The sequence below is a fragment of the Ranitomeya imitator genome, chromosome 1 (genome assembly GCF_032444005.1).
Source record: "Ranitomeya imitator isolate aRanImi1 chromosome 1, aRanImi1.pri, whole genome shotgun sequence".
Lineage (NCBI taxonomy): Eukaryota > Metazoa > Chordata > Amphibia > Anura > Dendrobatidae > Ranitomeya > Ranitomeya imitator.
The window spans coordinates 1186992296-1187015643 of record NC_091282.1 but is presented as its reverse complement, the minus strand read 5'-3'; the positions used below and the strand labels follow the sequence as shown (position 1 = coordinate 1187015643).

The window sequence follows — 23348 nt, the reverse complement described above, 5'->3', positions numbered from 1 at the left end:
AGGCTAGGGTCACATTGTGTTATGTGACCGCGTTTAACAGACTAAGTTACACCGCGGCATAAGGCTGGTTTCACGCATGCGTTTAAAAAAAAAAACGCATGGTGAAAAAACGCATGTAAACGCATGCAAACGCCATGTTTTTTTTACGCCTGCGTTTTAACGTGTTTACATGCGTTTTTTCATGCATTTGTGTTTTTTAAACGCATGCAGATAAATGTGTGACAGCTGCCAATCATCAAAATAAAGTAAAAAACCCACTATAAACAGAAAGAGCTAGGGTTAGGGATCCTATCCCTAACCCTAAAGGGATCCTAACCCTAACCCTACCCCTAAAGGGATCCTAACCCTAACCCTAAAGGGATCCTAACCCTAACCCTACCCCTAACCCTAAAGGGATCCTAACCCTAATCCTACCCCTAACCCTACCCCTAACCCTACCCCTAACCCTACCCTTAAAGGGATTAGGGTTAGGGGTAGGGTTAGGGGTAGGGTTAGGGTTAGGGGTAGGATCCCTTTATCAATTTTATGGTGTGGGGTGGTTTATCAGTGTGTTTTTTTTTAAAACGCATGCGTTTTTAACGCATGCAAACGCATAGACAGTAATGCATTTTTTTGCCGCAAAAAAACGCATGCGTTTTTTGCGGGGAAAAAAACGCCGCTAAAAATACTACATATTGCATTTCTGCAACACAACGCATGCAGAAAAAAAACGCATGCGTTGCAAAAACGCATCAAAACGCATACAAAAAACGCATGCGTTTTTAATGTTAAATATAGGGGAAAAACACATGCGTTTTTTACCACAAAAACGCAAAAAAAAAAACGCAAATGTGAAACCACCCTAACGCGGTGTAACGTAGTCCGTTAATGCCGCCATTGCCTGTAATGGTGACCGCATCGCTAGCGCACGCCCACATTGGGTGTGCGCTAGCGATGTGCCGTCATTTGAGTGACGGACTTCGCGGTCCGTTCCTCGCTAGCGCAGATCGTGGATCGGCGCTAGCAGGATTGGCTAACGCGATCCCTTTTGGGACATTGCGTTAGCGCAGTCCGTAGCGCTATGCGCTAAACGGATTGCCCTAACGCAATGTGACCTTAGCCTAAAGAAGGCTATTGATCACAATCACCCATATGGTGTAATTGGTTACTCATACACCTGACTAAAATCCTCCATAGTCCCTGACTTTGTGCAAGTGTCCCTAGAAGAACCGATGAAGGTAAAGAGCAATCCCACCAAACACTGATGTGATTTAGATTTTTCTTTTGTTCTCTCACTTTGCTTTTTGTTAAATGATGAAAGATGAAAAAAGATGAGAGAGGCCTGTAGTTGACGTCATAGGTAGACCACAACTATTAGGCTGCTGTCACACTAGCAGTATTTGGTCAGTATTTTACATCAGTGACTGCTAAGTCATCTGGGTAATTTCCTCAATGCATCCTGGGAAGGGAAGATGGCGGCAGGCGCGAGCGGCTCGGTGGAGCTTCGGTGGATCCCAGGGGTGAGTATATAACTATTTTTTATTTTAATTTTTTTTTTTAACAGGGATATGGTGCCCACACCACTGTATACTACGTGAGCTGTGTTAGATACCGTGTGGCTCTGTGCTGTATACTACATAGGCAGTGTTATATACTATGTGGGCAGTGTGATATACTCCGTGGGCTGTGCTAGATATTACGTGGCCACTGTTATATACTGTGTGGGCTGTGCTATATACTACGTGACTGGACAATATAGTACGTGACTGGGCAATATACTATGTGGCTCTGTGCTGTATACTATGTCGCTGGGCAATATACTATGTGACTGGGCAATACACTACGTGTCTGGGCAATATACTACGTGACTGGGCAATATTCTACGTGACTGGGCAATATACAACGTGTCTGGGCAATATACTACGTGGCTGTGCAATATACTACGTGGCTGTGCAATATACTACATGGATGGGCAATATACTATGTGGCTGGGCAATATACTACGTGATTGGGCAATATACTACGTGGCTGGGCAATATACTACGTGACTGGGCAATATACTACGTGGCTGGGCAATATACTACGTGACTGGGCAATATACTACGTGGCTGGGCAATATACTACGTGGCTGTGCAATATACTACATGGATGGGCAATATACTACGTGGCTGGGCAATATACTACGTGATTGGGCAATATACTACGTGACTGGGCAATATACTACGTGGCTGGGCAATATACTACGTGGCTGTGCAATATACTACATGGATGGGCAATATACTACGTGGCTGGGCAATATACTACGTGATTGGGCAATATACTGCGTCGCTGGGCAATATACTACGTGGCTGGGCAATATACTACGTGGCTGGGCAATATACTACGTAACTGGGCAATATACTACGTGGCTGGGCAATATACTACGTGGCTGGGCAATATACTACGTGACTGGGCAATATACTGCGTCGCTGGGCAATATACTACGTGGCTGGGCAATATACTACGTGGCTGGGCAATATACTACGTGACTGGGCAATATACTACGTGGCTGGGCAATATACTACGTGGCTGTGCAATATACTACATGGATGGGCAATATACTACGTGACTGGGCAATATACTACGTGGCTGGGCAATATACTACGTGGCTGGGCAATATACTACGTGACTGGGCAATATACTACGTGGCTGGGCAATATACTACGTGGCTGGGCAATATACTACGTGACTGGGCAATATACTACGTGGCTGGGCAATATACTACGTGGCTGGGCAATATACTACGTGACTGGGCAATATACTACGTGGCTGGGCAATATACTACGTGGCTGGGCAATATACTACGTGGCTGGGCAATATACTACGTGACTGGGCAATATACTGCGTCGCTGGGCAATATACTACGTGACTGGGCAATATACTACGTGGCTGGGCAATATACTACGTGACTGGGCAATATACTACGTGGCTGGGCAATATACTACGTGGCTGTGCAATATACTACATGGATGGGCAATATACTACGTGGCTGGGCAATATACTACGTGATTGGGCAATATACTACGTGACTGGGCAATATACTACGTGGCTGGGCAATATACTACGTGGCTGTGCAATATACTACATGGATGGGCAATATACTACGTGGCTGGGCAATATACTACGTGATTGGGCAATATACTGCGTCGCTGGGCAATATACTACGTGGCTGGGCAATATACTACGTGGCTGGGCAATATACTACGTAACTGGGCAATATACTACGTGGCTGGGCAATATACTACGTGGCTGGGCAATATACTACGTGACTGGGCAATATACTGCGTCGCTGGGCAATATACTACGTGGCTGGGCAATATACTATGTGGACATGCGTATTCTAGAATACCCGATGCGTTAGAATCGGGCCACTATATACAGTATAGGTGCCTTTGATTACTGCATACGATAAATTATGAGGTGATTTTATAGTGCTGGTTATCATGGACACAACAAAACCAATTATGTGTAGAATTTTTTTATTCATGATCTAGTGTTTTTCGTGTTTCCCTTTTTTTGATGATTTTTATGACACTTGTAGTCCTTGACCCTTCGCTGGACCACTTATCAGCATCTCCCCCCACGCAGGGCAGACACAATGGCTTGTGTGAGAGACTGCGCGCGGTAAGATAAGAGGAGCCACCAATTCCCGCCTCTTTTGTGCTCCCAGCGCGCAAGTGCGGGAACGGCCGCCCTGTCGTGAGACGACGAGTGACGTCAGGGCGGTGAAAGTGGGCGTGTCTACGGGGGTGGTATTCTCCGTCACTCCCGGAGCGGCTGCATAGCAGTGGAGGTGTCTGTACCGGGGAGGACCGGGCTCACCTGCCTTCCCTTCCGCCATTACCTCACGGGACACTTAGTGTCACCACGGCTAATAATTGCCAGGTAAGCCGCCGCCGCCGTCGTCTGTCATGGTCACGGGATGTGCCGCTTGTTCCTCTTTCTGTGGGGCCTGCACAACATGGCTCCCGCTACCGGCTCGCCGCCTGTTTATGGTGGTCTTCATTCCGCCTGCCCACCATGTGCAGTGCTGCCTGTCTGCCGGTCCGGCGGCGTTAGATCATGATCGCTCTCCTAGAGGAGGCAGTTGGGGCCTGCACGGCGCGTTGTATCCGGGCAATCAGCGGTCAGTAGGGGGGTGCTGGTGGCCCCTGTTGTCCTGGTGATTGGGGGGAGGAAGGGGGGGCAACTTTGAGTGACCGGCCTATATAGCTATGTAAAGGGGCTGACTGACATGTGGACCTGTTATTACAATTGGGTTTTACTAGGTCCTGCGGGTATGAAGTGTTCGGTGAGGGGCAATATTGCTGGGTCTATGGAGGGACTGGCACGTGTCCAAAATGTAGGCCCCTCCCCCGCCCGGGGGGAGGGGGGATTGCACCCATTGCTGAGCGTTACCATAGCAGTGACAAGGCCTCTGTGTAATCTGGTTGCCATTGGTTACGTCATCCGTGTGGACTTGGCTATGGGGTGGCCCCCTTAACTATACCTCTTATAGAGGGGTCCCGATCATTGCATTATAAAGATCCTCTGCTCTCAGTAAACGAGAACTTTTACTGTATACATGTGAAGGCTGATGCATTGCATTACTTGGGTGCCTGTCTCTCCACCCCCCCAAAAAAATCTCCTGCCCCCCCCACCACCACCTTTATTTTGCATATGATCCATAGGTGTAGTCAGGATTGATTCCATTCACTGACAGCAAACAATTATTTTGATAAAGAAAGTGAAAGTACTGTAAGCCTTTATTGTACGGTGATTCCGCCTTCTGTCTCTAATAATAAAGAGCCCCTTGAATCTCTATGTATATATCTCTGGGGGGGATTATGTTGCCAACATGTGACCACTTGCATCACAGTAACAGCATCGGCTAGTGAGGGGTTAATGGCTGCAAATGATATAGCTATAAATCGCGTCCTGATTACCAGTCAATGTTCATTGTGCACCTGCCCCCTTGAAGGGTTAATGAAGGACATAGCCTCTTCCCTACTGGTGTAAACACATTGTGGCTGGTCAGGTTTTAGGCTGGAAGGAGGTGGGGGAGGGGCTGCCGTGCATGAATTCACTGATGGTGTCACCTCCCCCCCCATAACGACAAGGGGCTGATGCAATCTGACAGTGTGAGCAGGGATCTTCATCTCATCATAGGAGGCATCCACCTCCTGCATCTCATAATGGGAGACTCTCCATCTCCCCCTGCATCTCCACCTCCCCCTGCATCTCATAATGGGAGAATCTCCACCTCCCCTGCATCTTATCATAGACTCTCCACTGCCTCATGCATCTCATCATAGGAAACTCTCCACCTCCTCCTGCATCTCATCATAGGAGAATCTCCACCTCCCCCTGCATCTCTCATAGGAGACTCTCCACCTCCCCCTGCATCTCCACCTCCCCCTGCATCTCATAATGGGAGAATCTCCACCTCCCCTGCATCTTATCATAGACTCTCCACTGCCTCATGCATCTCATCATAGGAAACTCTCCACCTCCTCCTGCATCTCATCATAGGAGAATCTCCACCTCCCCCTGCATCTCCACCTCCTCCTGCATCTCTCATAGGAGACTCTCCACCTCCTCCTGCATCTCTCATAGGAGACTCTCCACCTCCTCCTGCATCTCTCATAGGAGACTCTCCACCTCCTCCTGCATCTCTCATAGGAGACTCTCCACCTCCCCCTGCATCTCCACCTCCCCCTGCATCTCCACCTCCCCCTGCATCTCATAATGGGAGAATCTCCACCTCCCCTGCATCTTATCATAGACTCTCCACTGCCTCATGCATCTCATCATAGGAAACTCTCCTCCTCCTCCTGCATCTCATCATAGGAGAATCTCCACCTCCCCCTGCATCTCCACCTCCCCCTGCATCTCTCATAGGAGACTCTCCACCTCCTCCTGCATCTCTCATAGGAGACTCTCCACCTCCTCCTGCATCTCTCATAGGAGACTCTCCACCTCCCCCTGCATCTCCACCTCCCCCTGCATCTCCACCTCCCCCTGCATCTCCACCTCCCCCTGCATCTCCACCTCCCCCTGCATCTCATAATGGGAGAATCTCCACCTCCCCCTGCATCTCCACCTCCCCCTGCATCTCTCATAGGAGACTCTCCACCTCCCCCTGCATCTCTCATAGGAGACTCTCCACCTCCCCCTGCATCTCTCATAGGAGACTCTCCACCTCCCCCTGCATCTCTCATAGGAGACTCTCCACCTCCCCCTGCATCTCTCATAGGAGACTCTCCACCTCCTCCTGCATCTCTCATAGGAGACTCTCCACCTCCTCCTGCATCTCCTCCCCCTGCATCTCTCATAGGAGACTCTCCACCTCCCCCTGCATCTCTCATAGGAGACTCTCCACCTCCTCCTGCATCTCTCATAGGAGACTCTCCACCTCCTCCTGCATCTCCACCTCCCCCTGCATCTCATCAAAGGAGACTCCACCTCCCCCTGCATCTCCACCTCCCCATGCATCTCATCATAGGAGACTCTCCACCTCCCCCTGCATCTCCACCTCCCCATGCATCTCATCATAGGAGACTCTCCACCTCCCCCTGCATCTCCACCTCCCCATGCATCTCATCATAGGAGACTCTCCACCTCCCCCTGCATCTCCACCTCCCCATGCATCTCATCATAGGAGACTCTCCACCTCCCCCTGCATCTCCACCTCCCCCTGCATCTCATCATAGGAGGCTCTCCACCTCCCCCCTGCATCTCATCATAGGAGGCTCTCCACCTCCCCCCCTGCATCTCATCATAGGAGGCTCTCCACCTCCCCCCTGCATCTCATCACAGGAGGCTCTCCACCTCCCCCTGCATCTCCACTTCCCCCTGCATCTCTCATAGGAGACTCTCCACCTCCTCCTGCATCTCTCATAGGAGACTCTCCACCTCCTCCTGCATCTCTCATAGGAGACTCTCCACCTCCTCCTGCATCTCTCATAAGAGACTCGCCACCTCCTCCTGCATCTCTCATAGGAGACTCTCCACCTCCTCCTGCATCTCATCATAGGAGACTCTCCACCTCCTCCTGCATCTCATCATAGGAGACACTCCACCTCCCCTTGCATCTCCACCTCCCCCTGCATCTCATCATAGGAGACTCTCCACCTCCTCCTGTATTTCCACCTCCTCCTGCATATCATAGGAGACTCTCCATCGCCTCATGCATCTCATCATGGGAGACTCTCCACCTCCCCCTGCATCTCATCATGGGAGACTCTCCACCTCCCCCTGCATCTCATCATGGGAGACTCTCCACCTCCTCCTGTATTTCCACCTCCTCCTGCATATCATAGGAGACTCTCCAGCGCCTCACGCATCTCATCATGGGAGACTCTCCACCTCCCCCTGCATCTCATCATAGGAGACTCTCCACCTCCTCCTGTATTTCCACCTCCTCCTGTATTTCCACCTCCTCCTGCATATCATAGGAGACTCTCCACCTCCTCCTGCATCTCATCATGGGAGACTCTCCACCTCCTCATGCATCTCATCATGGGAGACTCTCCACCTCCTCATGCATCTCATCATGGGAGACTCTCCACCTCCTCATGCATCTCATCATGGGAGACTCTCCACCTCCTCATGCATCTCATCATGGGAGACTCTCCACCTCCTCATGCATCTCATCATGGGAGACTCTCCACCTCCTCCTGCATCTCATCATGGGAGACTCTCCACCTCCCCCTGCATCTCATCATGGGAGACTCTCCACCTCCCCCTGCATCTCATCATGGGAGACTCTCCACCTCCCCTGCATCTCATCATGGGAGACTCTCCACCTCCCCCTGCATCTCATCATGGGAGAATCTCCACCTCCTCCTGTATTTCCACCTCCTCCTGTATTTCCACCTCCTCCTGTATTTCCACCTCCTCCTGCATATCATAGGAGACTCTCCAGCGCCTCCTGCATCTCATCATGGGAGACTCTCCACCTCCTCATGCATCTCATCATGGGAGACTCTCCACCTCCCCCTGCATCTCATCATGGGAGACTCTCCACCTCCCCCTGCATCTCATCATGGGAGACTCTCCACCTCCCCCTGCATCTCATCATGGGAGACTCTCCACCTCCTCCTGCATCTCATCATGGGAGACTCTCCACCTCCTCCTGTATTTCCACCTCCTCCTGCATATCATAGGAGACTCTCCACCTCCTCCTGTATTTCCACCTCCTCCTGTATTTCCACCTCCTCCTGCATATCATAGGAGACTCTCCACCTCCTCCTGCATCTCATCATGGGAGACTCTCCACCTCCTCATGCATCTCATCATGGGAGACTCTCCACCTCCTCATGCATCTCATCATGGGAGACTCTCCACCTCCTCACGCATCTCATCATGGGAGACTCTCCACCTCCTCCTGCATCTCATCATGGGAGACTCTCCACCTCCCCCTGCATCTCATCATAGGAGAATCTCCACCTCCCCCTGCATCTCTCATAGGAGACTCTCCACCTCCTCCTGCATCTCTCATAGGAGACTCTCCACCTCCTCCTGCATCTCTCATAGGAGACTCTCCACCTCCCCCTGCATCTCCTCCTCCCCCTGCATCTCCACCTCCCCCTGCATCTCATAATGGGAGAATCTCCACCTCCCCTGCATCTTATCATAGACTCTCCACTGCCTCATGCATCTCATCATAGGAAACTCTCCACCTCCTCCTGCATCTCATCATAGGAGAATCTCCACCTCCTCCTGCATCTCTCATAGGAGACTCTCCACCTCCTCCTGCATCTCTCATAGGAGAATCTCCACCTCCCCCTGCATCTCCACCTCCCCCTGCATCTCCACCTCCCCCTGCATCTCATAATGGGAGAATCTCCACCTCCCCCTGCATCTCCACCTCCCCCTGCATCTCCACCTCCCCCTGCATCTCTCATAGGAGACTCTCCACCTCCCCCTGCATCTCTCATAGGAGACTCTCCACCTCCCCCTGCATCTCTCATAGGAGACTCTCCACCTCCTCCTGCATCTCTCATAGGAGACTCTCCACCTCCTCCTGCATCTCTCATAGGAGACTCTCCACCTCCTCCTGCATCTCCTCCCCCTGCATCTCTCATAGGAGACTCTCCACCTCCCCCTGCATCTCTCATAGGAGACTCTCCACCTCCTCCTGCATCTCTCATAGGAGACTCTCCACCTCCTCCTGCATCTCCACCTCCCCCTGCATCTCATCAAAGGAGACTCCACCTCCCCCTGCATCTCCACCTCCCCATGCATCTCATCATAGGAGACTCTCCACCTCCCCCTGCATCTCCACCTCCCCATGCATCTCATCATAGGAGACTCTCCACCTCCCCCTGCATCTCCACCTCCCCATGCATCTCATCATAGGAGACTCTCCACCTCCCCCTGCATCTCATCATAGGAGACTCTCCACCTCCCCCTGCATCTCATCATAGGAGACTCTCCACCTCCCCCTGCATCTCATCATAGGAGGCTCTCCACCTCCCCCCTGCATCTCATCATAGGAGGCTCTCCACCTCCCCCCCTGCATCTCATCATAGGAGGCTCTCCACCTCCCCCCCTGCATCTCCTCATAGGAGGCTCTCCACCTCCCCCCTGCATCTCTCATAGGAGACTCTCCACCTCCTCCTGCATCTCTCATAGGAGACTCGCCACCTCCTCCTGCATCTCTCATAGGAGACTCTCCACCTCCTCCTGCATCTCATCATAGGAGACACTCCACCTCCCCTTGCATCTCCACCTCCCCCTGCATCTCATCATAGGAGACTCTCCACCTCCTCCTGTATTTCCACCTCCTCCTGCATATCATAGGAGACTCTCCAGCGCCTCATGCATCTCATCATGGGAGACTCTCCACCTCCCCCTGCATCTCATCATGGGAGACTCTCCACCTCCCCCTGCATCTCATCATGGGAGACTCTCCACCTCCTCCTGTATTTCCACCTCCTCCTGCATATCATAGGAGACTCTCCACCTCCTCCTGCATCTCATCATGGGAGACTCTCCACCTCCTCATGCATCTCATCATGGGAGACTCTCCACCTCCTCATGCATCTCATCATGGGAGACTCTCCACCTCCTCACGCATCTCATCATGGGAGACTCTCCACCTCCTCACGCATCTCATCATGGGAGACTCTCCACCTCCTCATGCATCTCATCATGGGAGACTCTCCACCTCCTCATGCATCTCATCATGGGAGACTCTCCACCTCCTCCTGCATCTCATCATGGGAGACTCTCCACCTCCCCCTGCATCTCATCATGGGAGACTCTCCACCTCCCCCTGCATCTCATCATGGGAGACTCTCCACCTCCCCCTGCATCTCATCATGGGAGACTCTCCACCTCCCCCTGCATCTCATCATGGGAGACTCTCCACCTCCCCTGCATCTCATCATGGGAGACTCTCCACCTCCCCCTGCATCTCATCATGGGAGAATCTCCACCTCCTCCTGTATTTCCACCTCCTCCTGTATTTCCACCTCCTCCTGCATATCATAGGAGACTCTCCAGCGCCTCCTGCATCTCATCATGGGAGACTCTCCACCTCCTCATGCATCTCATCATGGGAGACTCTCCACCTCCCCCTGCATCTCATCATGGGAGAATTTCCACCTCCTCCTGTATTTCCACCTCCTCCTGTATTTCCACCTCCTCCTGTATTTCCACCTCCTCCTGTATTTCCACCTCCTGTATTTCCACCTCCTCCTGTATTTCCACCTCCTCCTGCATATCATAGGAGACTCTCCAGCGCCTCCTGCATCTCATCATGGGAGACTCTCCACCTCCTCATGCATCTCATCATGGGAGACTCTCCACCTCCTCATGCATCTCATCATGGGAGACTCTCCACCTCCTCATGCATCTCATCATGGGAGACTCTCCACCTCCTCATGCATCTCATCATGGGAGACTCTCCACCTCATGCATCTCATCATGGGAGACTCTCCACCTCCCCTGCATCTCATCATGGGAGACTCTCCACCTCCCCCTGCATCTCATCATGGGAGACTCTCCACCTCCCCCTGCATCTCATCATGGGAGACTCTCCACCTCCTCCTGCATCTCATCATGGGAGACTCTCCACCTCCTCCTGTATTTCCACCTCCTCCTGTATTTCCACCTCCTCCTGTATTTCCACCTCCTCCTGCATATCATAGGAGACTCTCCACCTCCTCCTGTATTTCCACCTCCTCCTGTATTTCCACCTCCTCCTGCATATCATAGGAGACTCTCCACCTCCTCCTGCATCTCATCATGGGAGACTCTCCACCTCCTCACGCATCTCATCATGGGAGACTCTCCACCTCCCCCTGCATCTCATCATGGGAGACTCTCCACCTCCCCCTGCATCTCATCATGGGAGAATTTCCACCTCCTCCTGTATTTCCACCTCCTCCTGTATTTCCACCTCCTCCTGTATTTCCACCTCCTCCTGTATTTCCACCTCCTCCTGCATATCATAGGAGACTCTCCAGCGCCTCCTGCATCTCATCATGGGAGACTCTCCACCTCCTCATGCATCTCATCATGGGAGACTCTCCACCTCCTCATGCATCTCATCATGGGAGACTCTCCACCTCCTCATGCATCTCATCATGGGAGACTCTCCACCTCCTCATGCATCTCATCATAGGAGACTCTCCACCTCCTCCTGTATTTCCACCTCCTCCTGTATTTCCACCTCCTCCTGCATATCATAGGAGACTCTCCAGCGCCTCCTGCATCTCATCATGGGAGACTCTCCACCTCCTCATGCATCTCATCATGGGAGACTCTCCACCTCCTCATGCATCTCATCATGGGAGACTCTCCACCTCCTCATGCATCTCATCATAGGAGACTCTCCACCTCCTCCTGTATTTCCACCTCCTCCTGTATTTCCACCTCCTCCTGCATATCATAGGAGACTCTCCAGCGCCTCCTGCATCTCATCATGGGAGACTCTCCACCTCCTCATGCATCTCATCATGGGAGACTCTCCACCTCCTCATGCATCTCATCATGGGAGACTCTCCACCTCCTCATGCATCTCATCATGGGAGACTCTCCACCTCCTCCTGCATCTCATCATGGGAGACTCTCCACCTCCTCCTGCATCTCATCATGGGAGACTCTCCACCTCCTCATGCATCTCATCATGGGAGGCTCTCCACCTCCTCATGCATCTCATCATGGGAGACTCTCCACCTCCCCCTGCATCTCATCATGGGAGACTCTCCACCTCCCCCTGCATCTCATCATGGGAGACTCTCCACCTCCCCCTGCATCTCATCATGGGAGACTCTCCACCTCCCCCTGCATCTCATCATGGGAGACTCTCCACCTCCCCCTGCATCTCATCATGGGAGACTCTCCACCTCCCCCTGCATCTCATCATGGGAGACTCTCCACCTCCCCCTGCATCTCATCATGGGAGACTCTCCACCTCCCCCTGCATCTCATCATGGGAGACTCTCCACCTCCCCCTGCATCTCATCATGGGAGACTCTCCACCTCCCCCTGCATCTCATCATGGGAGACTCTCCACCTCCCCCTGCATCTCATCATGGGAGACTCTCCACCTCCCCCTGCATCTCATCATGGGAGACTCTCCACCTCCCCCTGCATCTCATCATGGGAGACTCTCCACCTCCCCCTGCATCTCATCATGGGAGACGCTCCACCTCATCACCACCACCCCCTCCCAGCCGCTGGCTGCTCCCTCTCCAGTCCCTGGTGTGCAGGAGGAGGGGCGGCATTGCCATCAGATATTCTGTGTTTGCAGCATGTTGAGTTCACATGAGGTGAGCTGCTGGAGGAAGAGGTACAGGAGAGGGACTGATAACCATCATACCTTTTTTCCTGATCACGTCACTTGTTATGGTTTTACATAGGACTGCAGATCAATCTGCACCATAACCTGTGCTCTGGAGGCATGACTGCAGCTTTTCGGGAGGGCCATGAGGATTTCAGCTCTCCTTCATCTGTAGATGCGTCACACGGTGCCAGAACAGTGTAATGTACCTAGAGATAACCTGGATTATGGGAGCGTAGACTAGAATCTCTTCAATTTATTTGTTTTCTAAAATATTGACCCATATTACACTTCCTGGATCTTGTCCCCTCCAAATGACTACCTCCTAGTGGAGGGGAACCCCATCGATCACTCCGCGGATATACCTGAATGACTTGTTCTACGGCCCTATGAGTATTGGTTGTTCCTCCAGCCTCTCTTCTTTCTTGAGGATTGACTACATTTATTTAATATGTAGCTCCACTTTTAGGACCCAATGTAGTGATTAGGTTTGGGAACATGTCATGAGGTCCTGTTTTCACACCGCGTTTTGGGATGTACTTTCCATATCCTGTTGTAATTAAAAAGATTGATTTAAATGGATGCATTTGTTTTTACATAGAAATTTAGTAGGAAAAACAAATGTCCCATTGCTATCCATTTGACGTGTTGGATCATTTATTTGGTTTCTTTTACTTGTTTGATCCTTACATTATATATCCATATATCCTTGTAATTTATAGAAAATGGATGAGACCTATCCCAGAAAACAAATCACATTAAAGATTATTTTGCATGAAAATGCATCTGGTTTGCATCAGTCCTAGGCTAGGGTCACATTGCGTTAGGGCAGTCCGTTTAGCGCATAGCGCTACGGACTGCGCTAACGCAATGTCCCAAAACAGATCGCGTTGGCTGATCCCGCTAGCGCAGATCCCCGATCTGCACTAGCGAGGAACGGACCACGAACGCTGCAAGCAGTGTTCGTGGTCCGTCACTCAAATGACGGCACTTGCTAGCGCATGCCCAATGTGGGCGTGCGCTAGCGATGCGTTCGCCATTACAGGATCGATCTGTAAAAATCGGCGACACTGAAAACTGACAAAAAAACATGGTGTGAAATAGGCCGAACAATCCTATCCACATGGCAGCTTTAGAGGGGCTTCCCATTAGAGGGGTCATAAATATATCATATATCAGATTGGTGGAGGTGTGAGGTGTCAGAACCCCACCGATCAGCTCTTGTGAAGTGGATGGGGCTGGAACAGTGCAGTTATGTTCACGGCTCGGCTCCCATTCAGTTGAATAGGACCTGAAATGCATTGCTTGGCTACTACACAGTGAACATGGCTGATTCCAGCTGATCAGTGGAGGTACTGAAGAAACAGACGATCTGATAGTGCAGAAGGCCCAATAACCCCTTTAAGGTACATTCCTCTGGGGTTTATATAGCAGGCTTTCTATCTGGATAACCTCTGTTACTGAAGCAGCACGGTGTGTTGGATTTTTAAGAAATTTCTTGCACCCACAGTAGTGAATGTGATGTGTAAATTGACAAGCCTTGACTGCGGAGGGTGAAACGCATGGCTATGGCTAAATTCACACATCTGTGGCCATGGGTTTCATGACCCAAACTCCACAATCTTATATATGCCTATGCTGCTGTGGAGTTTGGGTCAGAAGACCCGCAGCCGGTCTGTGCCTCACTGACTGCAACACACAATGTGAATGTGGCCTTAACTGGTTTTCACTGAACCTTTATCACCTATCCACAGGGACTAATGGTGATCTGATCAATGAGGTCCGGCCCTGGTCTGGGAATTTTTATCCCTGTTACATATTTGAGCAGCAGCTCAATGCCTGACGACCACACTATTAATTTTCTGGTGCTGCCTGAGAAAGCAGAGTACAGTGCTCGGCTGTTTCCGTCAACTTCATAGACTGAGGCGCATGCAGCAGCGCTCCTTTCCTGACAGGGATACAGTGCCACAGATGGTTGTGTGTGTCTGTTGTGTGTTTTTTTTTTTTTGTTTGTGTTTTTTTTATTTAATAGAACGATTTAACCCTTGACAAAATTCTGCAAAACACTTGTAGAAAATCCATAATTTCATGCATTGTGGCATTTAAAAATGCTGCAAAAGTGTCATGTGTCTGACTTTGCTCTATGGGGGATACTAGTGGGTAGCAGCTGGTGTATGTGATTGTGGGGATTGTTTGCTATGTTACCTCCGATAATAAAATGCAGCTCCTCCTACAGGCTGACACAAGTCACTGCAAGACATCTGCTACATCGATTATTCCATCCATTTTCCTGCTAATAAGTTTCTATCCTTATGGCAAAAAAAATTGAGAAAACTTGTTAGAAATTGATACATTTATTGTTAGTTTCTAAACAAAAATATTTTATACATATACCTCCTGACTTGATGGTCTGTCTGTGTTTAGTCCTGTGGGGTTTAATTAGCTGTATATATTGATTTGTCCTGCCGCTCGGAGTAGAGGTCATTCACAAGTTCCAATGCTGTGGCATAGAATTTGCTTACTTTTGGGATTGATTTAAACGTGTGTATTATTCGCATGTTTTTATCACTAATAATGGAATGAATTAGCTTCACAAGGAACTGGAAGCCGTTGAGTGCAGATCCTGTTTTCTGGCAGGCGGATCTCATTGTGACCCACATACAGGTTACTTGTGCTATTTTTACCTCTATAATTACGTGTAAGCTTTCTTTAGCTTGGCCCATACCCTGGCATAGTGTCAGCCGATTGTTTCTCTATATACTCTGCTTTATTACCAGAGATGGCACAGCAACAAGTTCATCACATAGATGATCCAGTTCTGGAGAAAATCAATCCGGAAGGTCATCCTTTTATCCGCTGTTCTTGTTGAGATGTACTTTGCGCTGTGCAAAATATTTTCTTTGGTGTCATGGTGGTTAATCCCGAATTCTGCATTGATTGATGGCCCTCAGACATACATTGTCTCCGGCCGGTCTAGGTCCTAACCATGTGCCATGTTTTTTGCATGTACTTGCCTTGACACAATCATTAGAGTCCACCTGTATGGGAGGCCACCAGCCTGTCAAAAGGCTCCAGAACAGATCAGTGATGATGTATCCTTGCCAGTGGGAGGTCAATCATGTCAGAATAGGTGTTAAAGGAAATGCTTGAAATGACTTTTCACCTGAGCGGCTTCTCCCCAATGACTCCAGGAAACTAATTTGCATGCAAACCTTATCTCTACTAGAATGCTGAGACTGATGTAGGCAGCCACTTACAAAAGTGATGGTGTGAGTTCCGGTGCCTAAATTCTGACTGGTTGGCATTACCGAGGACACTGTTCCTGATTGGTAACTTGAGCCAGAGGCATGGTGCGTGGTTTTGATGCTCCTGTATGAGGCAGCATCAGAGGAGCGCAGGGGCATAGTGTAGCTAGATCCAGCTTCAGTACACTGCCTACAAGCACTAGAGCAAAGAACGTGTAAGCACTGCGCTCCTAACCTAGCGTGTAAGCACTGCGCTCCTAACCTAGCGTGTAAGCACTGCGCTCCTAACCTAGCGGGGAAGCACTGCGCTCCTAACCTAGCGGGGAAGCACTGCGCTCCTAACCTAGCGTGTAAGCACTGCGCTCCTAACCTAGCTGACTGGCCACCTCTAATTGCAGATGTAGCTGGCAACCTAAACATCTATACAGTTTTAACTCTTATTAAAAATTTGTCTCTGTTCACAAGAATTGAGGGATTTTAAGGTTCCTTTTTTTTTTTGCAAGCAATTTGCAGTTTTAGCCATTATGATTGGAAATAACAGGTTAGTAGTGGAGGTTATCATCTGGGATCCCTCTAGTTAGAGGATAAAGGGGCTGAGGTCCGTATACTTTTCCACCTATACAGCAGGGTTGCCCCGATGGTCAGTAAGTTTTCGCTTCGCCCAATACTTTGCTGTGGTTAGGATATCACTTTATAGTCCATTTGCATTGAACAATAATAACAATGATGTTCTAGAGATGTTGGGTAACAGGGATGTTCCTCACCTCGCTGGAGGAGGGCGTTGCTTTCCCTATAGCACTAAGTATCATCCTCATCGGAAACTCCTGAGATCTTTGCACATCTGTTCAACCCATTGACTTTAATTGTCTTGCAATAGTCCTAATTCACAACCTGTTATAGCCCAGGGGGCATCGTTTTTGTGTGATCTTCTAGTTTTATTGCAAATGTCCTTGTGCCATTTGTGTGGCTCCAGAAATAAAGGCCTGGTTTTATGGGGAAAGCATGGAATGGGCTTACTTTTGTAGCTTGCCTTGGGTGTTCTCGTCCTTGCGGCTTTGCACTGAGGAGCAGAAGGATGCTTGGGGCCTTGTTTTAGTGATCTGTGGAATCCAGCAGTCATTAATCCCTTGTCCTCTGCGGACGTCTGTTGTGGAAGCACATAACATTACTGATCTATTGGACTAGTATGTACGATTGCAGTTATATTTATGTCTTTTTTTTTTTTTTTTTTTTTTTTTATTCTGTCTTCCAGGTTCTGCCGTAGAGGTAATCCTTTTGTCAATGTGAATCCTCCTTGTAAGATGTCTTCAGTAATGCCTGAAGAATAAGAAGTCTCTCTCGAAGACTAAATGTCAGCAATGTTAAATGATCTTCCTGGAATTGAAGTTTTTCGCCATATTCCTAAAATGAAGATCCCTTCCACCTTCTAAAGCAACATCCTACCAAAAATGCTTCATGTCCTAGGAATGCCAATTACCTAGATTCATGCGCCCTATCTGTACAGTTGTGGATGGTTTACCATCAGAAGGCACCTTGAGCTCGTTTCCTGGCCCCATTTCTGTCTTGGAAATGTCGATGCTTCGTGCTCTAGACCCAGTCCAGACCTGGCTGGGGCAAGAGCTGGAGAAATGTGGTATTGATGCCATGATATACACTAGATATGTCTTGAGTCTTCTGCTGCATGACAACTATGATTACGACCTTCAAGATCAGGTATAACTGCAGATTTCATGTACTTCCTGTGCTGTTGTTTCTCTTGTCTTTACTTCCCAGTACAGTCACTACTAGATATATGGCTTTTCCGATGCTAAAGGCTTATTTAGACGGTGACCATTTTGATTATTGGCTTCTGTAAACGTGCCGGAAGTCACCTGATGAACGAGCAAAATGTTTGGATTGTTCTTCAATACTGTAAAATCTAGTTCTCTGCAGCACACCGTTCTGTTGAACCCCTTAGTGACAGAGCCAATTCGGTACTTAAAGGGACTCTGTCACCTGAATTTGGCGGGACTGGTTTTGGGTCATGGAGGCGGAGTTTTCGGGTGTTTGATTCACCCTTTCCTTACCCGCTGGCTGCAATATTGGATTGAAGTTCATTCTCTGTCCTCCGTAGTACACGCCTGCACAAGGCAATCTTTCCTTGCGCAGGCGTGTACTATGGAGGACAGAGAATGAACTTCAATCCAATATTGCAGCCAGCATGCAGCCAGCGGGTAAGGAAAGGGTCAATCAAACACCCAAAAACTCCGCCCATATGACCCAAAACCAGTCCCGCCAAATTCAGGTGACAGGTTCCCTTTAATGATCGGGCCAATTTTTACACTTCTGACCACTGTCCCTTTATGAGGTTATAACTCTGGAACAATTTAACGGATCCCTCTGATTCTGACATTGTTTTTCGTGACATATTGTGCTTCATGTTAGTGGTAAAATTTCTTTGGTATTACTTGCGTTTTATTTATGAAAAAAAAAACGGAAATATGGCAAATTTTTTAAATTTAGCCATTTTCAAACTTTTGAATTTTTTTTTGCCCTCAAATCAGAGCTATGTCACACAAAATAGTTAATAAATAACATTTCCCATATGTGTGCTTTACATCAGCACAATTTTGGAAACAATTATTATTTTTTTTTTTGTTAGGACGTTATAAGGGTTAACGGTGGACCAGCGATTTTCTCATTTTTACTACAAAATTTACAAAACCATTTTTTGCTCGATATTTTTTTCACAGCTTTAAATGTGGCCGTACGGCGCTCTGTGGAATTATTGCGACCATTTTTTGCGGCTTCATAGAAATCTATTGGGACCGCAAAAACAGGAAGCAAAACCACGGTAAGTGTAAAAGAAGCCTAACCCTAATTTTAGACCTAACCCTAACCTGAACTTTAGCCCAACTGCAACCCTAATGGGAAAATGGAAATGAATACATTTTCGTTATTTTATTATTTTCCCCTATTTACAATTTTTTTTTTTTTTTGATCACTGTGATAAGTTTTATCACAGTGATCAAGATGAACCAATAGGAATATCTTCCTATTGTTGCCTGGTGCCGGCCGGCAGATCTCGGCGGACACGCCCACCATTTTTTATTTTTATTTTTTTACTTCCTTGATCAAGATGGCGGCGCCCACAGGAGGGCCGAGGAGCATCAAGAGGTACGGGGGGGGGGGGATCAGGGACCCTATTTCTCTCTGCGATCACATCAGAGGAGAGAGAAATTAACTGGCACATCAGACTTTTTTTTTCGGTCGCCGGTAAACAGTTAATACTGGCGATCACAAAACCGGGGTCGGTAAAAACCAACCTGAATCATGCTCTCTGGGGTCTTGGCTACCCCTGGCCCTGTGGTTTAAGTACCCTTAACGACTGCTGTTAAAAGTCGTATTGGCGGTCATTAAATTGGAAATGTGCTGTCGAAAATTCTACTCTGCGCATAAAGAATTTTAAGGTACCTTCATACATAACGATTTCGTTAACGATATCGTTGCTTTTTGTGACGTAGCAACGATATCGTTAACAAAATCGTTATGCGTGACAGCGACCAACGATCAGGGCAGGGCCGCGCTTAGTAACCCGATGTTTACCCTGGTTACCATTGTAAAAGTTAAAAAAAACAAAAACAAACAGTACATACTCACATTCCGGTGTCTGTCACGTCCCCCGGCGTCAGCTTCCCGCACTGACTGTCAGCGCCGGCCGTAAAGCAGAGCACAGCGGTGACGTCACTGTGCTCTGCTTTATGGCTGGCCGGCGCTGACACAGTGCAGGGAAGCTGACGCTGGGGGACGTGACAGACACCGGAATGTGAGTATGTACTGTTTGTTTTTTTTTTTGTTTTTTTAACTTTTACAATGGTAACCAGGGTAAACATCGGGTTACTAAGTGCGGCCCTGTGCTTAGTAACCCAATGTTTACCCTGGTTACCTGGGGACTTCGGCATCGTTGGTCGCTGGAGAGCTGTCTGTGTGACAGCTCTCCAGCGACCAAACAGCGACGCTGCAGCGATCGACATCGTTGTCTATATCGCTGCAGCGTCTCTAAATGTGACGGTACCTTTAGATGGCACTTGTTTAACTGGCAGCTTCCGGTAAATGAGCCTGTTATCTGATCACCTGTCATTAGTAAAGATCTATTACCATCAGATCAGTGGGGGATTTGCTCAGCTACTTACATTGTCAATTTCACTAGGTGTCACATCCGCACATTTCTTTTTCAAGTGGCTTTAGATAGAATCTACTAAAAGAGAATAAGTGCTGTCCAATAGAAAAGCTGCAGAAAATTGCTTCAGGTAAAGGGAAATTCTGCAGAGACTTTTCTCAAGTGGTGCCCAATAGAAAACTTTTTTTTTTTGGGGGGGGGGGGGGGGGCTTTAAAAAAAAAAAAAAAAACACCCACACAATTTCTTTTAGGATAGGTGCTGCATGTAAGATTTTACTGTACAGATTTGCTCTGTGTACATGTGAATGCAAATATGTACCGTAACTAGAGAAGTGTGTGTTGGATGCACAGTGAGATCATATATATTGTGCTAAGGGTCAGACTTAATCTTTACTTTGGTTTTGTTTTATTTTTTTTCTCCCAAATTGCAGGAAAATTACATCTTTGCGGGCTGGGAAAAGGGAGCTTGCAAGAAGTGGGGGAAAGGCAAGAAAAAGAGTTCAGATCTCTCAATGGAAGAAATGAAGAAACAGGCAGCAGTGCAGTGTCTGCTTTCAGCTTCTGATGAAGTAAGTGGTGACTGCTAATGGCATCAATACAAAGTGTAAAGTGCCCAGTTATTGTACATTATTAGAGTGGTGCTCCACTATTATCCAGATATACACTGTGATCCTCCCTGCAGTCTTGTTAGTCTTACGGTATGTGCACACGTTGCGGATTCTCTGCGGATCCGCAGCGTTTTCTGAGGTGCAGAAACGCTGCAGATCTGCAATTGATTTACAGTACAATGTAAATCAATGAGAAAAAAAAATGCTGTGCACACTTTGCGGAAAACTGCTGCGGAAACGCTGCGGTTTAAAAGAAGTAGCATGTCACTACTTTTTTTGTGGATCTGCAGCGTTTTTGTACCCATTCCATTATGTAAAACCACAGGGGTAAAAAAAAATGCACCAAATCCACAAAAAACCTGCAGAACCGCACAAAAAAACGCAACAAATCCGCAGGTGCGTTTTCTGCCAGGAGAGGCAGAATCCGCACCAGAAATTCCTAACGCTAATCCGCAATGTGTGCACATAGCCTTAGAGGTGATCCAGCGATGCTCCCTTTTATACAGTGACTTGAGCAGACCCTATCTACCCGATCTGCACTCTCAACTCCAGTTACCATGCTCTGGTCTTGCTCATTAGTATAGGATATAGCTGTCAGTGGAGACTGATTTAACCCCTTCAAGACGCAGCCCTTTTTTGTTTTTCGCTCCCATCCTTCCCAGAGCCTTAACTTTGTTATTTTTCCGTCAATATGGCCATGTGAGGGCTTTTTTTTTTTTTTTTTGCAGGACGAGTTGTACTTTTGAACAACATCATTGATTTTACCATGTCTTGTACTAGAAAATGGGAAAAAAATTCCAAGTGTGGTGAAACTGCAAAAAAAGTGCAATCCCACACTTGTTTTTTGTTAGGTTCACTAAATGCTAAAACTGACTTGCCATTATGATTCTCCAGGTCATTTCGAGTTCATAGACACCAAACTTGTCTAAAGCCCCCGTCACACTTAGCGACGCTGCAGCGATACCGACAACGATCCGGATCGCTGCAGCGTCGCTGTTTGGTCGCTGGAGAGCTGTCACACAGACCGCTCTCTCCAGCGACCAACGATCAGGGGAAAGACTTCGGCATCGTTGAAACTGTCTTCAACGATGCCGAAGTCCCCGGGTAACCAGGGTAAACATCAGGTTACTAAGCGCAGGGACGCGCTTAGTAACCCGATGTTTACCCTGGTTACCATCGTTAAAGTAAAAACAAACGCTTCATACTTGCCTACCGCTGTCTGTCCTCGGCGCTCTGCTTCCTGCACTGACTGTGAGCACAGCGGCCGGAAAGCAGAGCGGTGACGTCACCGCTCTGCTTTCCGGCTGCCTGGTGCTCACAGCCAGAGCAGAGAAGCACAGCGCCGGGGACAGACAGCGGTAGGTAAGTATGTAGCGTTTGTTTTTTTACTTTAACGATGGTAACCAGGGTAAATATCGGATTACTAAGCGCGGCCCTGCGCTTAGTTACCCGATGTTTACCCTGGTTACCAGCGAAGACATCGCTGAATCGGCGTCACACATGCCGATTCAGCGATGTCAGCGGGGCCTCAACGATCAAAAAATGGCCCAGGCCATTCCGACACGACCAGCGATCTCACAGCAGGGGCCTGATCGCTGCTACGTGTCACGCATAGCGAGATCGCTACTGAGATCGCTGTTGCGTCACAAAACTTGTGACTCGGCAGCGATCTCGCTATGTGTGACGGGGCCTTAAGTTATTTTTTTATCTAAGTGGTGAAAAAAAATTCCAAACCTTGCTTTAAAAAAAAAAAAGCACCATTTTCCGATACCCTTAGCGTTTCTATTTTTCAAGACCTTGGGTCAGGTGAGGGCTTTTTTTTTTTTTTGCGTGCCGAGCTGACGTTTTTAATGATACCACGTTTGTGCAGATACGTTCTTTTGATCGCCCGTTATTGCATTTTAATGCAATGTCGCGGCGACCAAAAAAAGTAATTCTGGCGTTTTGAATTTTTCTCCCGCTATGCCGTTTAGCTATCAGGTTAATCCCTTTTTTTTTTTTTTTTTTTAAATCAGGTGATTCTGAATGCGGCGATACCAAATATGTGTAGGTTTGATATATTTTTTTTAATTATTTTGAAAGGGGGTGATTTAAAGGGCCTCTGTCACCCCCTCCAGCCGTTATAAACTAAAAGAGCCACCTTGTGCAGCAGTAATGCTGCATTCTAACAAGGTGGCTCTTTTAGATTTTGGTGCAGTTATTGCCAAAATAAAGCGTTTTATAATTTCGCCAAAATACCTTTCTTTAGACAGGGAGGCAGGTCTTAAACACCCTGCTGGAAACGCCACACTGCCGTCACTCAAATCTTCACGGGCGCTGCCCCCTCCGCGCTGTTTTCCCATGAAATCCGGCGCCTGCGCTGTTTAATACTGGCTAGTGCAGGCGCAGTGAGCTCTGGCCGTCTGACCTCACATGCAGTCTTGCAGACTGCGCCTGTGCGGCAACCCAGCTTGGGAATCCCAGCCCCGCAGTGTGTTATGCATTACGCAGCTCCTATGCGGCTGAATTAGACTTGCTATGAGCGCCGACCACAGGTTGGCGCT

At 48.6% G+C, this 23348-nt stretch overlaps 1 protein-coding gene across 5 annotated transcripts in view; it reads left to right on the top strand.

Moving 5' to 3' along the window:
* Positions 1 to 3737: 3737 nt before the first annotated feature.
* The window catches only part of KIAA0232 (KIAA0232 ortholog), a 42594-nt gene continuing 22983 nt past the window's right edge, over positions 3738 to 23348 (top strand). For all 5 annotated transcript variants that reach the window (XM_069744798.1, XM_069744801.1, XM_069744797.1 and 2 more), the window contains exons 1-3: positions 3738 to 3903; positions 17291 to 17751; positions 20629 to 20766. In XM_069744798.1, coding sequence (XP_069600899.1) covers positions 17524 to 17751; positions 20629 to 20766 — 366 coding nt within the window. In that variant the 5' untranslated portion in view covers positions 3738 to 3903; positions 17291 to 17523. The remainder of the gene's footprint in view (positions 3904 to 17290; positions 17752 to 20628; positions 20767 to 23348) is intronic.